The following is a 17664-nucleotide window of genomic DNA, read 5'->3' on the forward strand; positions in this document are numbered from 1 at the left end:
CTCCACTCCCCAGGCTCATTCATCTCTGCAGCACTGCCAGGGTGCAGTGCCAGCCTATAGCTCTCTTGCCTCATACCCATCTGGGGACTCAGCAGGAGTGCCAGAGGAGGCAGGTCAGGTGTGGGTATGGCTGCATGATCCAGCCATTTAGGGAGGCGGATACTGTAAAAGAGACTGGGAGAAACACAACCTTTGCATGCCGAGTTGGCTTCTTGCCCCCGCCCCAGGGAGGTAGCGCAGAGAGGAAGGCAGCACTCCTTTTCCCAACATCTCAGAGCACATTGTGCCTCTACAGCAACCAGCCCTCAGGATCAGCAAGAGCAGCCGGCAGGGTATCGCTCAGCCAGGCAGCCGTCGTGCTCTAAGACACAGCTGCAGACAGAGGTAGGCCTGGCGTGGCGAGTGGGGCACGGGTGTTTCTGTAGTTACAGCCCTGCTGCTAGGATGCTCCCCATGCCTGGGGGTGCTGAGCAGCTTTTCCTAGTAGAGCAGTGGATTGGCCAACTGCTATGTCAAGAACATGACTGCGTGCTTACCTTCCAAGCAACAGCCATCTGCCTGCCATAGGAAAAATGTTACCTGCAGCCAGCTCCAAGGAATGAGAGTTGGCAGATAATGACTGGCATCCTGCTGCCTGAAACAGGGCAGTTTCTCTGTTCCCTCTGGATTATTCCTGTTTTCTTGAATGGAGAGGAGTTACCTCTGTCTGAGGCTTAGAGAGAAACAGCCCAAAGGGCATGGCCCTGGTTTGTCTGTGCAGTGATTCACTGAGTGCCCCGAGCACGTTCTGGTGTTCAACACCCACAACAGGAGCCAGGCTTTTTAAACAAAAATTTGGTCCAGAAAAAAGCAAAAGCCTAGACAGAACAGGGACCAAGAAAGGGCAGAGAAAGGGAGTGAAAGGCCCAGTGATTTGTATGCATCTTGCTGTCCCATTTGGGGACACACCTGACCATTGAAGGCAGAGGCCCAGTGACTCTGAAACTTCTTTGTTCTGGGATGTCCCTCAGGCAGATGAATGGCTTCCTGGTGAGATACTTGAATACATGCAAACATATGATATGTGATGCTCACAGAGGTGAGTAGGGAGCTCTTCTGGGTGCAAAGACAGAAAGGTTTCCTGGGAAGCTAGCTGGTAGGTGAAGCTCACCCCATGCAACCAAATGGGATACCTGTAGTGTGGGGTGCCCAACTCTGCCCTCAGACCGATGCATGTTCTGCACCGATGCAGCTTGCTGGGTCCTACTCTGGGATTTGCCACAGAGCCAGACAGTTGGAATGTGCACACAGCCCTGTCTCCAGACCTGCCTGGGACTGGGAATGCTTTGGCAGAAGGACAGAAGACGGCTCTGTGGGGAAGGCTGTGTCGGATGGATGTGCAGTATAGGAGGAAGCACGTGCAGTGAATGCCACCAACTGTCAGGGATGTGATTTGCTCCTCTCTTGGCTCTTTCAGTGCTGGCACCAGGATGACTCTGTGGGATGGCTCCTTCCCCTTCTACCCCAACACGAATGCATGCTTCCCCTTCGACACTACCCAAGCTGTCATCATCTCTGTCTTCTTCTCTGCGCTGGCCACTTTCATCATCATCCTGCCGGGGATCCGGGGTAGAGGGGTAAGTGGAGGGGGTGGAGAAGCTAAACCCTGTTGTCCATGCCAGCTGCAGTACATGTGCTTCCTCCTTCCCTGCCTGTATAACTGACTTGGGCAGCAAATGTGACCATGGGCCAGGGCTCTGGGATCTTTAACAACCCCAGGGGTGAGCTCAAGCCCAACCCAGCATCTACCCCATTCTGGGGAGGCCAAACACCACAATCCCAAATGTATAAGGATTAGTAAGCCCAGATCTGAGCTTGGCAAGCTCTTGGTGAAATCGAGCTATGAGCAAACCAGAGTGATTTTACAGGAGTAGAAAAACTAGGTGAGGTGCAATGGTCTTGCTCCGCCTTTCTGAATCCCTGAAAAACAAAGGCGTGTGCTGTACATGTCACAACACCATCTGTAAGCTCACGGGGCTCTGCGCCTTCACAGACAGCTCCAGCACAGTGGCAGGCCAAAAGGGAATGTCTCTCGCCGTCTTGTGACAAACTGATCTGCCCAGCTGTGCCTTGCACAGAGCTCGCCACTCACACACTATAAGCTAGCCAGACGCTTGGGTTTACAACAGAGCTGGCAGAGAAACAGCTCCCACCTTGGGGGACATTACAAACCCTGGCAGCTGTTTTTGTCTCCAGTTGTGACCAGCTGTCAACACATTTAAACATGTAAAGCTTGGAAAATTGCAGAAATCTGAGTTCAGGAATACTGAAAGGGAGTGTTTCTATCCCTCCAATAGAAAGAACAGTACAGCTTTTCCATATTGGCTTTTTTGACCTTTTTGCTCTACCTGGATCCCCCTGTTGCCTCCTGGAGGGTATAGCTATGCCTCCCTCCCGCACCCAGACAGCAGGCCCTGCTCCCCACGCACTGCAGAGGGACTCCCAAGCCATGGGCACTCACCTCCTACTCACTTGCAGAGCCTTTGGGATGACTCAGAGGAGGGGCAGGTCCATTTTCTTATTAGCTGGCATTTCTAAATGCTCTGCTTTGGGTTGAGTTCTGAATTGGAAAATCTGGCTGAGACCCATCCTCCCTCTGAAAGGTTTTGACTGAGATGAAACTCACTTTTTTGAAGAGTAGATGATTTGTTAACTTAGCAGTGCTGCACTGCAGGGACACACATTGCGCCGCTGATCTGAACTTCCTTGCTCCTCCTGTTACATACCATGTACCTCACTGTGTGAGCAATGGTCAAGGAGAGAGAGTGGCTGGTCACAAGCGCTAACTCCCTGCTCTCTGCTGACTCCTTGCAGCGATTCTTCTGGTTCCTGCGTGGGATAATGGGCCTCTTCATTGGAGCAGTGGTTCTCAGTGAGTACTGGGGCACCAAGCATGGGTCCCTGAGCAGCTGGGAGCCAGGTGGGGAAGGACAAAGACAATCAGGATGTGGAGGACAGAAGAGAGAGGTCGGGGGAGGAACAGCAGATGAGAGCTGAGTCCAGCACTCAGGACTAGCTTGCAGAGAAGACCAGTCCTTATCTTTGCCCAGAACCTGGTCCAGCAGAGTAATCGGCAAGCAGAGGGAAGTGCAGGGATCTGGTGGTAATGTATTTGCAACAAACCAGTCAACCGTCTCCTTTACAAAGGCTGGTCAGATGCAAAGATCACCTCCAGGGTGCTCACTGAAAGCCCACTGCTGTCTGCCAGGTGACCGAAGCTGGTGTTTGGAACAGGACTAGTGCCTGGGAGGCACCTGCAGGCCAGCCTCATCACCTCTAGCACCTGGGGCTGAGCTGGGCATCTGGGGAGGAACTGTTCCAACTGCTCTCTCTGGGTCACAGCTCAGGGTTGGTGTTGGGGAAAGACATACAAGAACTGTGGTTTCTGCCATACCTGAAAGGTCTTCAGGGCTCACAATCCAGGCCTAGCCCTCAGGATGAGGTGGTTGAGGTTCAAGCCATGGTGACAGTCACAGCAGGTGCTTCCAGTGTATGTTGTCACTAGAAGTCTTGCCACCAGGCCATAACTAACCCTTGCAGTCTTCACAGTAACACAGTTCACCAGGGACTGGGAGAATGGCTGGGTGACAGTGAACACCTCCTACAAGTTCTTCAGCTGTGCTATGGTGAATGCAGACATTGGGCTGCACATCGGCCTGCCAGGGGTGAACATCACGCTCATGGGTGAGTGCATGTTGCAGCAGGAGGTGATGGGGGACAAGCTTGGTAGCAGAGTCCTCCGAGTCTCCACACTGGGGGATTTCAGAGCTGCCTCCAAGGCTAAGGGAGGACATAAGTTTTCTTCCTCCATCAGGAAACCCCGTGAATCAGGTCAACGAGACCATCAGCTACAACGAGCACTTTGCCTGGAGCTTCGATGCAGATTATGACCTCAGCTACAGTGAAGGCCTGGAGAAGGGGCTGCCTAGCCCCATCCTCTACGTGGCAGAGAAGTTCACCACGCAAAGTCCCTGTGGTGTGCACAACCAGTATCGCATCTCTGGCCACTATGCATCACTCATGCTGTGGTAAGGCAGAGCAAGAGGTCTCTGGCTACTGACGGGACTGAGGTAGAAAGGGCAGAGTAGAGCAGAGAGTGGATGGGGGAGTCGCTGTCTTCCCAGTAAGACCACACCAAAGTCTTGGCCAGTGTTGAGGACCAACCCTTTCTCAGAACTAGAGTTGCTAATGCTCAGGCTGACCTGGTCATCTGCCCTAGAGTCATTATCTATGTTCTCTGCCCTGACGGATAAAATTACAGTTGGATAGAAGATTGTTTTTCATTTAAAAGAAAACAGATGCACTGTTTGGGTCTTATGATTCAAGGACCTCTCCCAAGCCATCTTGCTGAAGATGCAGAGCCCTGCTAAGAGTGCAATGGGGGCTTCCTCTGGATGGACCGTTAAGAGGATGCTCAGAGGCTGCCTTGTGGTACAAAGCAGAGTCTCAGAGCATCCCCACATGTCTGAGAGTACATGGGAAAGACACTGCCTGGAAGAATGAGTCCTGTGATTGATTCTTCCTGTGAGCACAAACTCCAGTTTCCTGCTAAAATCTCTTCAGCCATTCTCAGGAAAAACTGGCCATGTGCAACCATTCCTGCTGTGGAGGTGGGAAGTTTTTCAGAAATACTCAGCAGAGTTACTGTAAAATTCATGTAATCATTCTTAGAATTCAGAACCATTCATTAGACTCACCTCCACAATGAACTAAGCCCAAATTCTACATACAGGGCAGGACTGGCAGCTGGGTTCACTCCAGATGCTAAATCAGATGTGAGCACGGCTCACTAGGAGAGTCTTCATGCAAAAGTCTCCATTGTTACTATTCTCCCTTTAAATGGGTGGAACCATGGCCCAGGTGGCAGGTTGTGGAGGGTCATAGAATCAGAGAAAGATTTAACTTGGAAGAGACTAGATGATCTCCAGAGGTCCCTTCCAATCTCAACCATTCTGTGATTCTGTGATTCTGTGACTTCTGGAGATCTCTAGTCCAATCCCCTACCCAGAGCAGGGCTCACATCAAAGCCAGATTAGGGTGCTCAGAGCTTTGTGCAGTTCAGTGCTGAATGCCTCCAAGGGTGGAGATCCTCCCCTCCACCTCTGCAGGCTTGGTCCCAGGACTCCACCAGGCTCATGGGGAAGAATTTTTTTCTAAAATCCAACTAGAATTTCCCTATTGCAGCTTGCACTGTTGTCTCTTGTCCTTTCACTGTTTGTCTCTGAGAAGAGTCTGACTCCATCCTCTCTGCAATGCCCCTTCAGGTTTGGGGAGGCTGAATGGGGTATACCCATCTCCATGAGGATTTGGAGAAGAGACCTGAGAATAGACGCTAAGCATGAGACTTTCTGCTCAGTGTTGTATTTTGTTTTGTTTTGTTTTTTCAGGATGGCCTTTTGTACATGGCTCCTTTCCATCTTGCTCTTCTCCATGCCCATCCTGCTCTATGGTGGCTACATGCTCCTGCTCACTGCAGCACTGATGCTCTTCTCATTGCTCTTCCTCTTCACTGCAAGGAACACTCCGAAGTGCCCCATCCAGTTTGGCCCAGCTTCCCTGAAAACAGTCTATGGCAGATCCTTTTGGCTGACTTTAGCAACAGGTTAGTGTTCAGCTTGCTCATGGGGCTTTTTTTCTCCTTCCCTACAGCAATGCTGCACAGTCAAGATGGAGAGCTCCAACAGCACCTCTCCCCCCCCCTCCACAAGTGGTCACAGAAACTGATTATGTTCAAGGCTTCTCCATACTCCTGATGAGGAAAGCCACTCAGTTCACCTGGGAGAATGGCCATATCCCTTAGCAAAAGTCCCTTTCTGGCCCCAGGATCACTACATTCCCATAAGGACCAGGAGGTCCCTGGGTTGGAAAAAGGAGCAGAAATGCCACAAAATCCAGTGATTGACAGTGATAAAGCCAGCTTGGGCAAATAGGGTTTTCTGATCAGACAGAAGATACAGAGCTGTTCAGAAGCAAATAATCCTTCACGCTATTAGCCCATGACCAGAAGAAGAAAAATGATGGAAATTCAGACCCATGAGTAATGGTGTACTACCCCATACAGTTGAGTGACTACAAAGCTGAGCATGTTCAGAGGTGGCCAGCTGGGGCAGTTCACTGGGGACTGACAATGAGCTGGAAGAGAAGTGAGCATTCGGATGGCTATGTTTTGAAACAGCATAAAAGACTTTAGAATAGCATTTTCCAGATGGGAGAAAAGAGCTGACCAGCCACGAGACTTGAATCGCCAAATTTATGTATGTGGAGGTGTGCCAAAAGGAAGGACCTTCAGGGGTTTCTCATCCAGCCCTTGCCCAGAGCAGGGTAAACTTCAAAGCCACATCAGGCTGTACAGGGCCTTGTGCTGTCAGGTGCTGAATGTCCCCATTGGCTGGAGATCCCCTCTACTTTCCAGAACCTGTCCTATGGCTGTCCTGCTCTGGGGGAGCAATTTTTTCCTTAAATCAAACTGGAATTTCCTGTGTTACAACTTGTACTGTTGCCTCTCCTCTTTTCACTGCACTTCTGAGGAGAGACTGGCTCTTTTCTGATAGCAGAAGATGGCATTTAGGTCCCCCTGAAGCCTCCTTTTTTCCAGGCTGAACAAGCCTGGCTCCTGTCCACACACAGCGCGCTCCAGGCCTAACCATCTTGGCCCTCTGCCCCAGTTTATTGACTTCTCTCCTGTACTGCGGAGTCCAAACTAGCCACAATGTCCAGACGTGGCCTCACAGGCACTGAATGGAGGGGACTAACTCCTTCCCTTGACCTCTGTTCTGATGCCACAAGCCTGCTGGCCTCCTGGCCCTGGATCCTGGTCTGGATGATGCTGGGACACCAGGGGAAGGATGTGTAGAGAGTTAAGGGCACTCAGTAATGATCGTCTCCATGTTGTGTTTTCCTGTGCAATGTGCTCTAGGTGACCCTGCTTGAGCAGGGGGGGTTGGACTAGATGATCTCCAGAGGTCCCTTCCAACCTCAGCGATTCTGTGATTCTGTGATTCTGTGTTGCAGGGCTGCTGTGCCTTCTGCTGGGGCTGGGTGTCATCGTCCTGAATTCTGTGCAGCCAGAGAAGCTGAAACTTGTCTTTAACCTGGATGGCAGGGAGGGAAAAGGAGAAGCAGCAGAAAGGTGGGAGAAGTCCTTCCTGCCAGCTGATGCCAGCATCTCTGAGCAAGACATGCTGATGGTCCCTTTGAGTGAACTTTGTGAGGTGACAACCACCAAACTGTAAGGTCCTGGGGTGGGAGGGCACTGAAGGGAGAGTGAAGCCCAAGAAAAGCCCACTTTCCTTCTGCACAGTTGGCCACAGCACAGGGACAGGGCAGGGTCCCAGCTTGTCCCTGCTCTGTCCCTGTCGCAGCTCAGTGCCAAGTGCCCCCACCACAGAGGGTCCCATTGAGCCACTCAGGGTAGGAGCAGCATCTCTTCCCTCTTGCTTGTGCTCTGTTAGGCACATGGGTGCATCTGCACAGCTCTGCAGCACTAGCCCAGAGACTGGGTTTAAAACCAGGTGCTCTGCCTGGCTGTGCAGCTTGAAGCTTTCAGGGCTGTCTCAAGTGGCTCGTGGCCTCACTGGGGCAGGAGACTGCCCTGAGCAGCACCTGCATGAGCCATGCTGGCACTCTGATGGCAGCCATCTCCATCAGCTCCTCTGCCCATGGATGTGGCCTACCCTGAGTGGATGAGGTGAGCTAAGGTCTTTCCCCTGCCATGGCCTGACACAAGGCAATGACAGCTGGGATTGTCAGGAGGCCTGAATTCAAGCACCAGCCCAAAACCCCCCAAGAGCTCAAATGGGAAGAGACACATGAGAATATCCAAGCCTGGAAAGGTCTCAAATATAAACGTTTGCCCCAATTTTGCTGTTGCTATTCAATTCACCAGCAGCTGGGAGAGCTTTCGGGGTAAGGAATCCTTGCCCTGTTCCTGGCTGTCCAGTTACAGCCACTGGGCTACTGCTCTTCCACTTACTCCGTCTCCAACAAACACTGAGAGTTCTCCCTAAGATGCAGAGGCTAAAACAAAAGAAACTAGAGAAAAGCGTAAAAATGAACCCAATGAGCCACCTGACAGCACCCCAAGCCCAGAGGCCTCTGAGTAGCCAGGGGACTCTGCCCAGGGATCTCTTCCCATCAGCAGGCAGGACAAGTGAGCAGAGCTGGGCCCTGTGGCCACTGGGATGCCCCATGTGCAGCATTTCCTCTTGGTGTGTGGTGAAGGACAGGTTGGCAAGGAGGGCCATGACTTAGTGGGATGTTGAAGGTACCAAATCTTGGAGGCATCCTGGATTCCTGACCATCCTGGAGTCCCACAGTTCAGGTTCAATGTGGGCAGCAGATATGAGGTGCATTGGGCTGTACATTGGGCTGGAAAAAAGCACAGTCGAGGAACTGGGTTTTGGTCCCTGCTTCTTACAATGCTTAAAAACACCCAGAAACCACAGGGACAACATAGGAACAGCCTAGGAATGTGCATGGCCAGACCTCAGAGGAGCTTTGAACGGCCCTCTCACTGTGAAAAGGGCCGGGAGCAGAGGAACAGCCACCTTCCTGCCCTGCTTCCTTCTCCAGGCTCTGTGCAAGGCTCCAGATGCAGTTTCACACATCACATATCAAAGATTATCAGAATGGATGGTCACAAACCATGAGTCACCAGTGTTCTTGCAACTCTCTGAAAGGAAGACAGAATGTTTCAGCAAGAAGGAACAAGAGCAGGAGAAGGGAACAGAGGTGCTATGGTGCCTCAGAGAGCACCTGTAATTAATTAGTAAGAGGTGGGCATCATACCCTGTCTGGAAGGCTTGATTTCATCCTGCTTAACTGTGAAAACACATGTGTTGTGAGGCATGAGTTGCTGAAATACTGCACATGCAGGCTGGATGCAGCCACCCACTCCAGGCTGCCAGCTGCTAAGATGCATCTTGGCCATTTACGTGGAAGGATGGAGGGAACTGAGCATGTTTCAGGTTTGCACCCCTTTCACTCTGTGCAGATCTTGCAAAATCCTTTTTCTGTTTTGTACTTACATATTTTCCCCTCTATCTTAGTGAAATAAATCCGCCCTGGTCTTTCCCTTGTCTAGCAAAGAAGATGGACTTCTGAGACCTGGCAGGCCTGGGACATTCCCTTCCTTTGGCCTGGCAGCAATAAGAAAGGGAAAAACTCACTGACAGAGCCCTTTTGTCTCCTGGCGTGGTGCATCTGACTAAGGCAGGGCAATAGGGACAAGATGACACATGGTAAATGGGGTATTGAAGCATTTCCAGGTGAGCAAGCAGCCTGAGCATGAGGGGAATTAGCTCCTTGGGTGACCCTGGACATGAGGACACTTTGATGGGAGCAGCCCCCAGCTCAACAGGGAGGTTTGCAGAGGGATCATGACATGGCAGATCCTCTGTGGAGGAGTGCTCAGGCACAGCAGCCTGTCCCATCCCACTCCAGATGGGATAGTCTTCAAAGAGGACCTCTCTCTCATCGACAGTCATTTAAAAATGGATCTGAACTCCTTGGGCTTGAGAGATCTCAGCCATGATACTCCCAATGGCTTGTACTAAGAGAGGCTTCAGCCTCAGCCTGCAGATGAATCAGACCCCAGGCACTAACAAAACCTTTTTATTTCTCCACTTCTTTTATTTTCAATGGGAAAAAATCAAAATTCTGCCAATCTAAACCTCTCCCTTTCCCAAGCACATTCCTCCTTGCAGCCCAGCTTGGGGGCAGGGGAGAGGGCAGCTCTAGTACCCGCTAAATAGCATGGTGGCCAAGTGCCCCAGGGTGCCGAGTGCCTCCAGGCATGGGGACCATGACCATTGCCAAGTCCCAGTCTGCTCTCCGAGATGCACATGGTGCTTCCTCCATTTACCGGCACAGGCGCTCTGGTTAGATGCCAGATTCGCTCCAGCAGACAGGTCTGATCTGGACAACATGGGGCCAGAAGCAGCCTGGGCTGAGAGCCAGGGATTTGTTGGCAATTGTTTCATGTCTTGTTGTCCAAAACAGTTCAGTCCAGCCAGGAAACTGAGCTGGGACCTGTGATGGATGGAGGAGGTAGGTCCTACAGCAGCACTGCTTAGGGTCTGTATAGGCACAACTGTTACAGTGCATGTCGACAAGCTGCTATAATAACATGCAGTGAGGCAAAATAATCATCCCTGAGCAAAAAAGAAAGTTGCTCAACTATGTATCCCCCAGGGAAAGTCTCTGGACCACCAAGCCTCTGTCCCTGCAGCCCCAAACCACCTGCACAGCAGCTCCCATAAGCACCGTAGGACAAATAGTGTCCGCTGGAAGGGCACCGGGCTCCTTGGAGAGGCTGCCAAACCTTGTCCCCCCAGTGCTGGGGGAAAAGCTGGCAAGTAGCCACTGTCACTTGCCAGCTTTCCCATCCCTCTCCGAGGCCTTACCTAGCAGCCGTCCCCAAGCAGAGGGCTGGGGACATAGGCACACTCCTGCCAGGTCATAGACAACGACCTCTGATCTCCCCACACACCCATGAAGCAAACTGAGCAGGTCCCCAGCCTCATGACTTTGATGTTTGCTGCTGGAGATGGGGTGTTGGGTGCTTCTTAGCAGTCGCCCCTTTCTTCTCTGCCAGTGCTTCTGCCAGTGTCAGGCTGAGAAAGAAATGGCCACATACAGTGGGCCTCGTGCACATACATCCCTCAGCCACATGCAGTCACCTCCACTTCAAAACGGGTCCTTGAGATGTCTTGGGGTGGTGGCACTGGACAGCACAGAGGGAGCACAAGGGCAGGACAGGGAAAGTCTTGGCCCAGAAAAGGAGGTGGCACTGCTCTAGTTGGCACCTCAGCTGGCCAAGCTCTCCCAGAGCAGCTGAAGGCCTCCCACTGCTATGCTCCAGTTGATTTTTTAGTGCTTTCTCAGGGGAACAAATAAAAATACACAGAGGGATGCAGACATGTCCCAAATCGCACACTCTGAGATCAGCTCGAGGGTGTGGAGAAAGTTAAGCACAGGCGTTGCTGGGAAATGAGGGCGAACCACTGCCACGGCGAAGCTGGGAGCCCAGTGCCAAGATCCTGAGAGCACCGCAGGAGCTGGCAGCACATCCCGGCCTCTCAGAAACATGCTGTGGCTGCCTGCCTGACCCAGGAGAAAGCCTACAGTGGGGCAGACAGAAACCCACCAGCCAGCAAGGGTGTTAGGAGACTCCAGGTGGCAAGGGAAGAAGTCCCCTGCCCAGACACGTTGTAAAGCTCCTCTCTGGGGGCCAGTCCCCAAAACATTTCCGCAGCCAGGACAGCCAGCCTTCATTATTCTGACCTTGCTGGGCTGTCGCTGAAAAATACAGATCTCCATGAGAGATACAATGTGTGAAGGGATCTCTGCATTCCCCCATGGTTTCCTTGCAGCTGCTCACCTGGTCCCATGCACATCCAGCTGCAGAAATCCCATCACGTGTTTGTTGATAAACCAACCAGGCACACAGAGAGCTGACCCTGGTAATGGTGACTCAATGCTTTAGATGAATCCAATTTTATATATTTTTTGTTTATTTGGGTTAATGTCTCTGTATGTCAGATGTAATAGGCCAAAGCTTTTCTTCCACTAAGGACGCTATCAGTTTCTCAGGGAAAATCATTCCTAAAGGCAAGAGATGAGGTTGGAGAGGGCTAGAGTGCCAGATGTGGAGGCAGAAAGAATAGGAAACACTTCAACTTCCTATAGCTTCAGGGCGGGGGATCTGTCCCATACCAGTTCTAATAGCTTGTGTTTGTTGTAGCACCTTCCAGCAAGGCCACCAGGCCTGACCTGTGAAGGCTCGAGAAAGAATCTTCCCTTTCCCAAGGGAGTCAACCCACTGCAAGTTCTGTTGCTTTAACCTTACGGCTTTTGTCCTGTTCCTTGGAAAAATTTAAGTGCACTTTGGCACTTCCTTTTCAGGATCTCCCACATCACTGTGGTGTGCTGCTTCTAATGGCAAACATTGTCCAAGGGCCTGCCTTGATAAGCACCAATAAATCTAGTCTCTTCCTGGGGGCACCTCTGCCAGGGCAGCATCACCCAAGGGAAAGATGCTCCTCCTTCGAGCTCACAAGTGGCCACCTGCAGACAAGCCTCTGAACCTCCATTTGAGAAACTATTCCAGAAAAGCCCCAAAGTATTTCAGAGATGCACTTTTGAAAAAAATTTATTAAAAATAATAGCTCTTGACTATAACAAATCAAACTAATTCAATACAAATATCATGTGAAAGAAATAAGTAGTCCAATTTAATAAGAGTTTTTTCCTCAGAAAGAAAAAAATACAGAAATCTTCTCTCTTACAATTAACTGGACCAAAGTTGCCCAGGTATCAAACATACAGCTATGGCAATCTCCTTGTAACTTCTGGAAACATCATAGTGTCGGCGAGTCTGCTCCCAGAGCCCATCTTTTATCTGTAATAATGTGACTTGATGCGCTTCATTTCTCACCTTGGCTATAAGCAGGCTGGATCTAACTTTTGGCCTCAGGCTTGCATTTTGTGGTAAGCCCAGCCAGCAAGTTTGTTCCAGCTGTGCAGGTGTAAGCTCATTCTTCCTTTTTCTGCCTTCCCCATGGCATCTTTTTGGTCTATGTTAGGCTACTGTTCTTGTGCAATAAAGCCTAAGTTTGGAAAGCATTTTATGAAAGTCATCACATCACTGCATTCCCCCAGGCAACCTCCATCGTACATTTACTCAGTCCTTATTTTTGGAGCAGATTTTTTACTCTAGCTTATACAGCATCCAGCTTAACAGAGGCCTGTCTGTCTTTCCTAGGTACACCTAAAGGTTTACACTAAACATCAGTGCTTGGGAAAGAAAGCTTGGGCAGGTTTAATCCCTGTCTTTTAGAGTTTCCTGGGTACTCCCCAGAAGAAGTCTCACCAGTGAGCTCGGTTTTTAGTAACGGGAACTGGCCACTGGAGACTCACTGCACCACATTGTGGCAGGGTGAGGAGCAGGAATGGACACCACTTCTTGGGACAGAGATCCCCAGGTGAATGCTCAGCTCAGAAGGCTGCAGAGCCATGAGCTACTCCAATTACAGACTGCTGGCTCTCTGCAAAGTCTGCCCTTTCCCAGACAGCATGAACAGGGAGATGCAGCTTTCAAAGATACTTCCCAGCAAGTCCCCATCCCAACAGAATATATGTGCACACTTTGGTGGCAGCTGGTTGGGGAGATGAGTCTCTGTGGGGATGCCAAGAAGGGTTCATGCTCTGCCCTCTTGGGCCCACGCTCAGTGAAGTGGGAAAAACCTCCTTCTAGATACTCTTAGGGCTGAGTGTGGAGGGCTGAGGAGGAGACAGTGCATTGTTCGTGAACTGAGGGTTGATGTACACTTCCGTCATCTCTTGGCACTCCTCTGCTTCATCCACATGGAGATCAAAGAAGGTTTTCAGCAGGTCCAAGTTGAAGAAGTGCAGTGCAACAACAGTGACCCCAATCACGAAACAGAGCAAGCCTGGAAAACAATGTCCTCTCATAGAACATGCCTGTGAACACCAGCACGTTCCCCATCCCACATCCCTCCTCTGATAGGCCCCCCCACCAAGGTACAATACCTTCCCTTACAGAAGATGGCCTTCCTCCATATGAGGTGGCTTCAGTTGCTGCACTGAGCATCTTAAAACCCACAGGCATGTGTTTCCCACTTCCTTACATTGTTACACCTTAGGAATACAAGGACTAAAAATCCCTTCACCACCCTTTAGACAGGGAAGGTGCTCCATGTTCTGCTAGCCCTCTCCACATCTCCACCAGGATCCGCTTTGCCAAGGCACTGGCTGGGACTCCAATTCCTGCAGAGCACAAGGGGCTGCACGCCCTGAGCTAGCTCACCTCCATTTCTGGGGGAGAAAGTGCTGGGACTCTTACACATCCAGAGGGACACAGTGGCATGCCCTGATGTAGCTTGCTGTGCTTACCAACCGCTAGTGTGAGCCAGAAAGATCCCCCGTAGCCTGTGTGAAGGGATGCAGGCCCAAAGTGGATTGCACACATTGGGGAGTTTCTCACAGTGGAAAAGGAGAGCAATGAAAAGATCATGAAGGCCCCTGTGACCAGGACCATGTATCCTCCATAGACTAGGGCAGGCATGGAGAAGAGAATGTTGGAGATGAGCCAAGCGCAAAAGGCCACCCTGGAGACAAGAGAAGACCAAGTGATGAAATGCACAAGTGCCATGGACTAGGATGCTCTAGGTAAGGTTCTCCATGTGGAAGGAGGAATCTGGGGTCCTGGTTGCACTATGTGATGCCTTTCCAGGCCTCCAAGGACAGCAACTCCAACTCCCTTCCATGGGGACGGGTCCCTGCCACCATCACCACATCATGGCAGGAATCTGCACCATGTTCTAGTTTCTCCTGTGTCCTGCCCAACCCCAGTGGGATTCACCTGCAGAGAGGACCAAGACCATCCCTCCCATCTGCTCATCCCAAGGAGGTTTGACAGCAGACCTCACAGATGCTCTTCCACTCCTATGGCTTTCCTCCTGGCAGTGTGCGACTACCACCCATCGCTCACCAATTCTGGAGGCTTAGGGACAAGGTAGCAGGGCCCTTCTCATATCCTTGCATCTCCCCTGTCCGCACCAGAAGAGCGAGGCTCACCAGAGAGTGGCTGATGCATAGTGGCCAGAGATGCGATACTGGTTGTGCACACCACAGGGACTTTGCGTGGTGAACTTCTCTGCCACGTAGAGGATGGGGCTAGGCAGCCCCTTCTCCAGGCCTTCACTGTAGCTGAGGTCATAATCTGCATCGAAGCTCCAGGCAAAGTGCTCGTTGTAGCTGATGGTCTCGTTGACCTGATTCACGGGGTTTCCTGATGGAGGAGGAAAACTAAGATCCTGCTGTGGCCCTCTAGTCTGAGTGTTGCCACTTGGGAGCACTGGCGTCCCGACAACAACAGAGGGCTAGGAGCAAAGCCAGTAAGACCAAGGCATTTCACAAAGTGCTTGGAAACCTCCCAAGGCCATGGCCACCTCAGAGACCCAGAAAGGGACGTCAGACTCACCCACGAGCGTGACATTCACCCCCGCCAGGCCAATGTGCAGCCCGATGTCTGCGTTCACCAAGGCATGGCTGAAGGATTTGTAGGAGGTGTTTGCTTTCACCCAGCCACTCTCCCAGTCCCCTGTGTACTGGACAGCTGCCAAGAAAAGTAAGTTGGGGTTAAAGAGGGGCTTGTCTCAGGCCTTGTTCTGCTCAAGGGGGATTTTGGGCAAGTACAGACTGAAGTTTTCCTGCTGTGGGACTGCAAGGGAGTGAAAGGAGGGCAGGAGAGCTGACTCAGCCGCAAGAACGTGCCTCAGCTAGCTCCCCAAGCTCGGGCAGAGCTCGTGTCCTCCTCTCACAGAGCATCCACTCCCCCGATCCCAGAGAAAGCTCAGATCCCCAGGGACAACCCTCACAATCAGATTCCTCCTTGGGAATCCTCTTCAGTACTCCTTGCAGCCTCCACACTACAGCACGCACCATGGCCCCCAAGGACATTCCTCAGACTTGAGACAAGGGATAAGTTTTGTTGCTGAATATTAAGCTCATTAGTGAGTAACAGATCTCACTATTAGTGAATAGTGAATATCACTGTCAAATGGATCTGGTGGAGAAGGGTGGCAAGTGCTGTGGCAGTTCTGCTGGTCATTTCAGCTAGGCAAAAAAGAAAAATTTGAAAAATTTCTGGTTTATGTTTTCAGAAGTGTCCTTTTCTGAAACACATTCACTTAACAGTGGGCTTAATTTGCCAGCACTGAAATGAGCTGAAAATGAAGGTGATCTCAGGTTGAAAGAGACCTTTTAGGCCTGCCTGAAAATGAATTCAGCTGTAGAATCAGCTTCCCCCATGCTTGTGAGAGCACTGATCCAGGAGCAGTTCTGGAGGAACATTTTCTAGCTACAGAGTTGGGTGGGCCTTGCTGCTGCCAGACAAAAATCCTGACATTGCCTTTAAAACAATTAATTCCTCCTGTGTGCCCAAGCAGCACTCGACTGCTTCCTTGTAATGAAAGTGGCACTGGATGGCTCTCCAGGGCTGAGCAAGGACTGAACGGGTTGAGGCTGTGGAGCATAGCTATGACCTCCACCCCTTTGCCAGCTGGAGCCTGGCACCATGTTCCCCAGCTGCTCTGGGAGCACCCCACAGCACCTGGACACCCCTAGATGGAGTGTGACCAGTACATATCAAACTGGGCCCTGTGACCCACGCGTCAGTCAGTAGTGTCACACATTTGGTCACAGCCTGGCTATCTACTGTTACTGTCCTGTTGAACTGGGATTTGAGTCGTTTAAGTTATGCTTTGCCATTTCTCTAAATGGTCTTGTCATCTGCCATACCTCTTCTTCAAATCTGTAGAGTTTTTATGACTTTGGGTTAGGGCTGGTTGCTCTCCTCACCCGCTGTTTTCCTTCCCCTTGCTCCATCTTTCACTTAGACTCCCTGCAGCCCTGTGTGCCTTTGAAACGTCCAGTCTGGATCCTTGCTGGTTTCCCCATCAGTCCCATTTACTCCAAAATATTTCCTGGTTTCTAGTAAATCAAATCCTCTCTCTCACCATCTCCTCCTGTCTCACTCCCTGGAAAGCCTTCTCCCTCCCTCCAACCTGCCTGTATTTTGTTTCAACCTGCTCTCCCCACGTCACTGCAAAGCTCCTTTCACCCTCCAGACTCTCTGGCCGCAGTCCGAGCTACTCAGCCGTGCTCCCTAAGCACCAGGCAACTCAGGAGGGGTTGCACAGCCAGGAGAACACAGGGCTGTGCTGCTCACCTAAGCAGGGCAGTTTGGCTTCCTTGGAGCAGTTGGAGTGAGCAAAATGCCCTCTCAGTTCAGAGGTGGGCACGAGCACCTCCAAGTGCTCTTAAGCCCCTGCTTTGTGTTGCAGGGGTAGGGCAGACCCTGCAACCAGCCTCTGCCAGGCCATGGCTGTGATCACCAGCTGATGTTTCCCAGGCACAAACCCTGCCCCAGAACTTAATCCATTGCACAGGCCCACCCTCAGAGAGTTGTGCAACACTTACCGACAATCACCACCCCAATGACAAGGCTGAGGAGAACCCGGATTAGCCAGTACAGCCTCTGCAGGGAGAGAGGTGGGACATCAGGCACTGGGGAACAGCTGCAGCTGTCCTCCCACCTTACCCCCAGCTAGTAAAAGGCCAGCTGGGAGCACTCTGGTGTGTGGAGGACCTGCAGCTTTCTCATCTCTCCAAAACAGGAGGACTAGACATTTTTTCACAAGGGAGGGGTCACGCACCGCTCCTCCACGGATGCCCGGGATGATGACAAGGAAGCTGCAAGCAAGTGTTAGGAAGACAATGATCACTATGATGGTGCTGACATCGAAAACAAAGCTCTTTCTCTGCTGAGGGTAGAAGGGGTAAACGCCATCAAAGAGAGTCATCCTGTGCCTCCAGGAGCCTGTGAGAGAGAGGTTGTCACAGGAGAGGCCCAGCTTGCCTCATCTGCTACCCTGCCAGGTAGTCTTGAGCCTCAGGGGGTCTCCACCCCAATCACCTCAACCCCACCTCAGCTCTGGAACAACCAGCTGTGGGAAGTTCCTCACAAAGTTCCCCAGAGGGACAAGGAAATGTAACACTTCAAGGAAACCGGCATGATGAAATACTGCACAGCAGAGAAAC

General features: G+C 51.4%; 2 protein-coding genes across 2 annotated transcripts; one reads left to right on the forward strand and one right to left on the reverse strand.

Moving 5' to 3' along the window:
- The first annotated feature begins 1469 nt into the window (after window positions 1-1469).
- Window positions 1470-7271, forward strand: LOC112967304 (dual oxidase maturation factor 1-like). The gene is made up of 6 exons (XM_026068369.1): window positions 1470-1616; window positions 2854-2911; window positions 3589-3723; window positions 3854-4067; window positions 5427-5641; window positions 7051-7271. Exons 1-6 carry the CDS (start codon window positions 1470-1472, stop codon window positions 7269-7271), a joined length of 990 nt encoding a protein of 329 aa, XP_025924154.1.
- A 6019-nt stretch (window positions 7272-13290) lies between these two features.
- On the reverse strand, window positions 13291-17426 carry LOC112967317 (dual oxidase maturation factor 2-like). The gene is made up of 6 exons (XM_026068385.1): window positions 17280-17426; window positions 17044-17101; window positions 15044-15178; window positions 14638-14851; window positions 13954-14168; window positions 13291-13490 (listed from the first exon to the last, which is right to left on the reverse strand). The coding sequence occupies exons 1-6, from the start codon at window positions 17424-17426 to the stop codon at window positions 13291-13293; spliced, it is 969 nt and encodes a 322-aa protein (XP_025924170.1).
- Between the last annotated feature and the right edge of the window lie 238 nt (window positions 17427-17664).

This window comes from Apteryx rowi, unplaced genomic scaffold (assembly GCF_003343035.1).
Source record: "Apteryx rowi isolate R43461 unplaced genomic scaffold, aptRow1 scaffold_27, whole genome shotgun sequence".
In the NCBI taxonomy this organism is placed as follows: domain Eukaryota; kingdom Metazoa; phylum Chordata; class Aves; order Apterygiformes; family Apterygidae; genus Apteryx; species Apteryx rowi.

Excerpts from the sequence above, each read along its gene's own strand:
- LOC112967304 (XM_026068369.1), top strand. The coding sequence starts at position 1,470 with ATGACTCTGTGGGATGGCTCCTTCCCCTTCTACCCCAACACGAATGCA. Across the intron at positions 2,912-3,588 it reads CATTGGAGCAGTGGTTCTCA|TAACACAGTTCACCAGGGAC; the intron begins GTGAGTACTGGG and ends CAGTCTTCACAG. Across the intron at positions 3,724-3,853 it reads GGTGAACATCACGCTCATGG|GAAACCCCGTGAATCAGGTC; the intron begins GTGAGTGCATGT and ends TTCCTCCATCAG.
- LOC112967317 (XM_026068385.1), bottom strand. The coding sequence starts at position 17,426 with ATGACTCTCTTTGATGGCGTTTACCCCTTCTACCCTCAGCAGAGAAAG. Across the intron at positions 17,102-17,279 it reads CGGGCATCCGTGGAGGAGCG|AGGCTGTACTGGCTAATCCG; the intron begins GTGCGTGACCCC and ends CTCTCCCTGCAG. Across the intron at positions 14,852-15,043 it reads GGTGAATGTCACGCTCGTGG|GAAACCCCGTGAATCAGGTC; the intron begins GTGAGTCTGACG and ends CTCCTCCATCAG.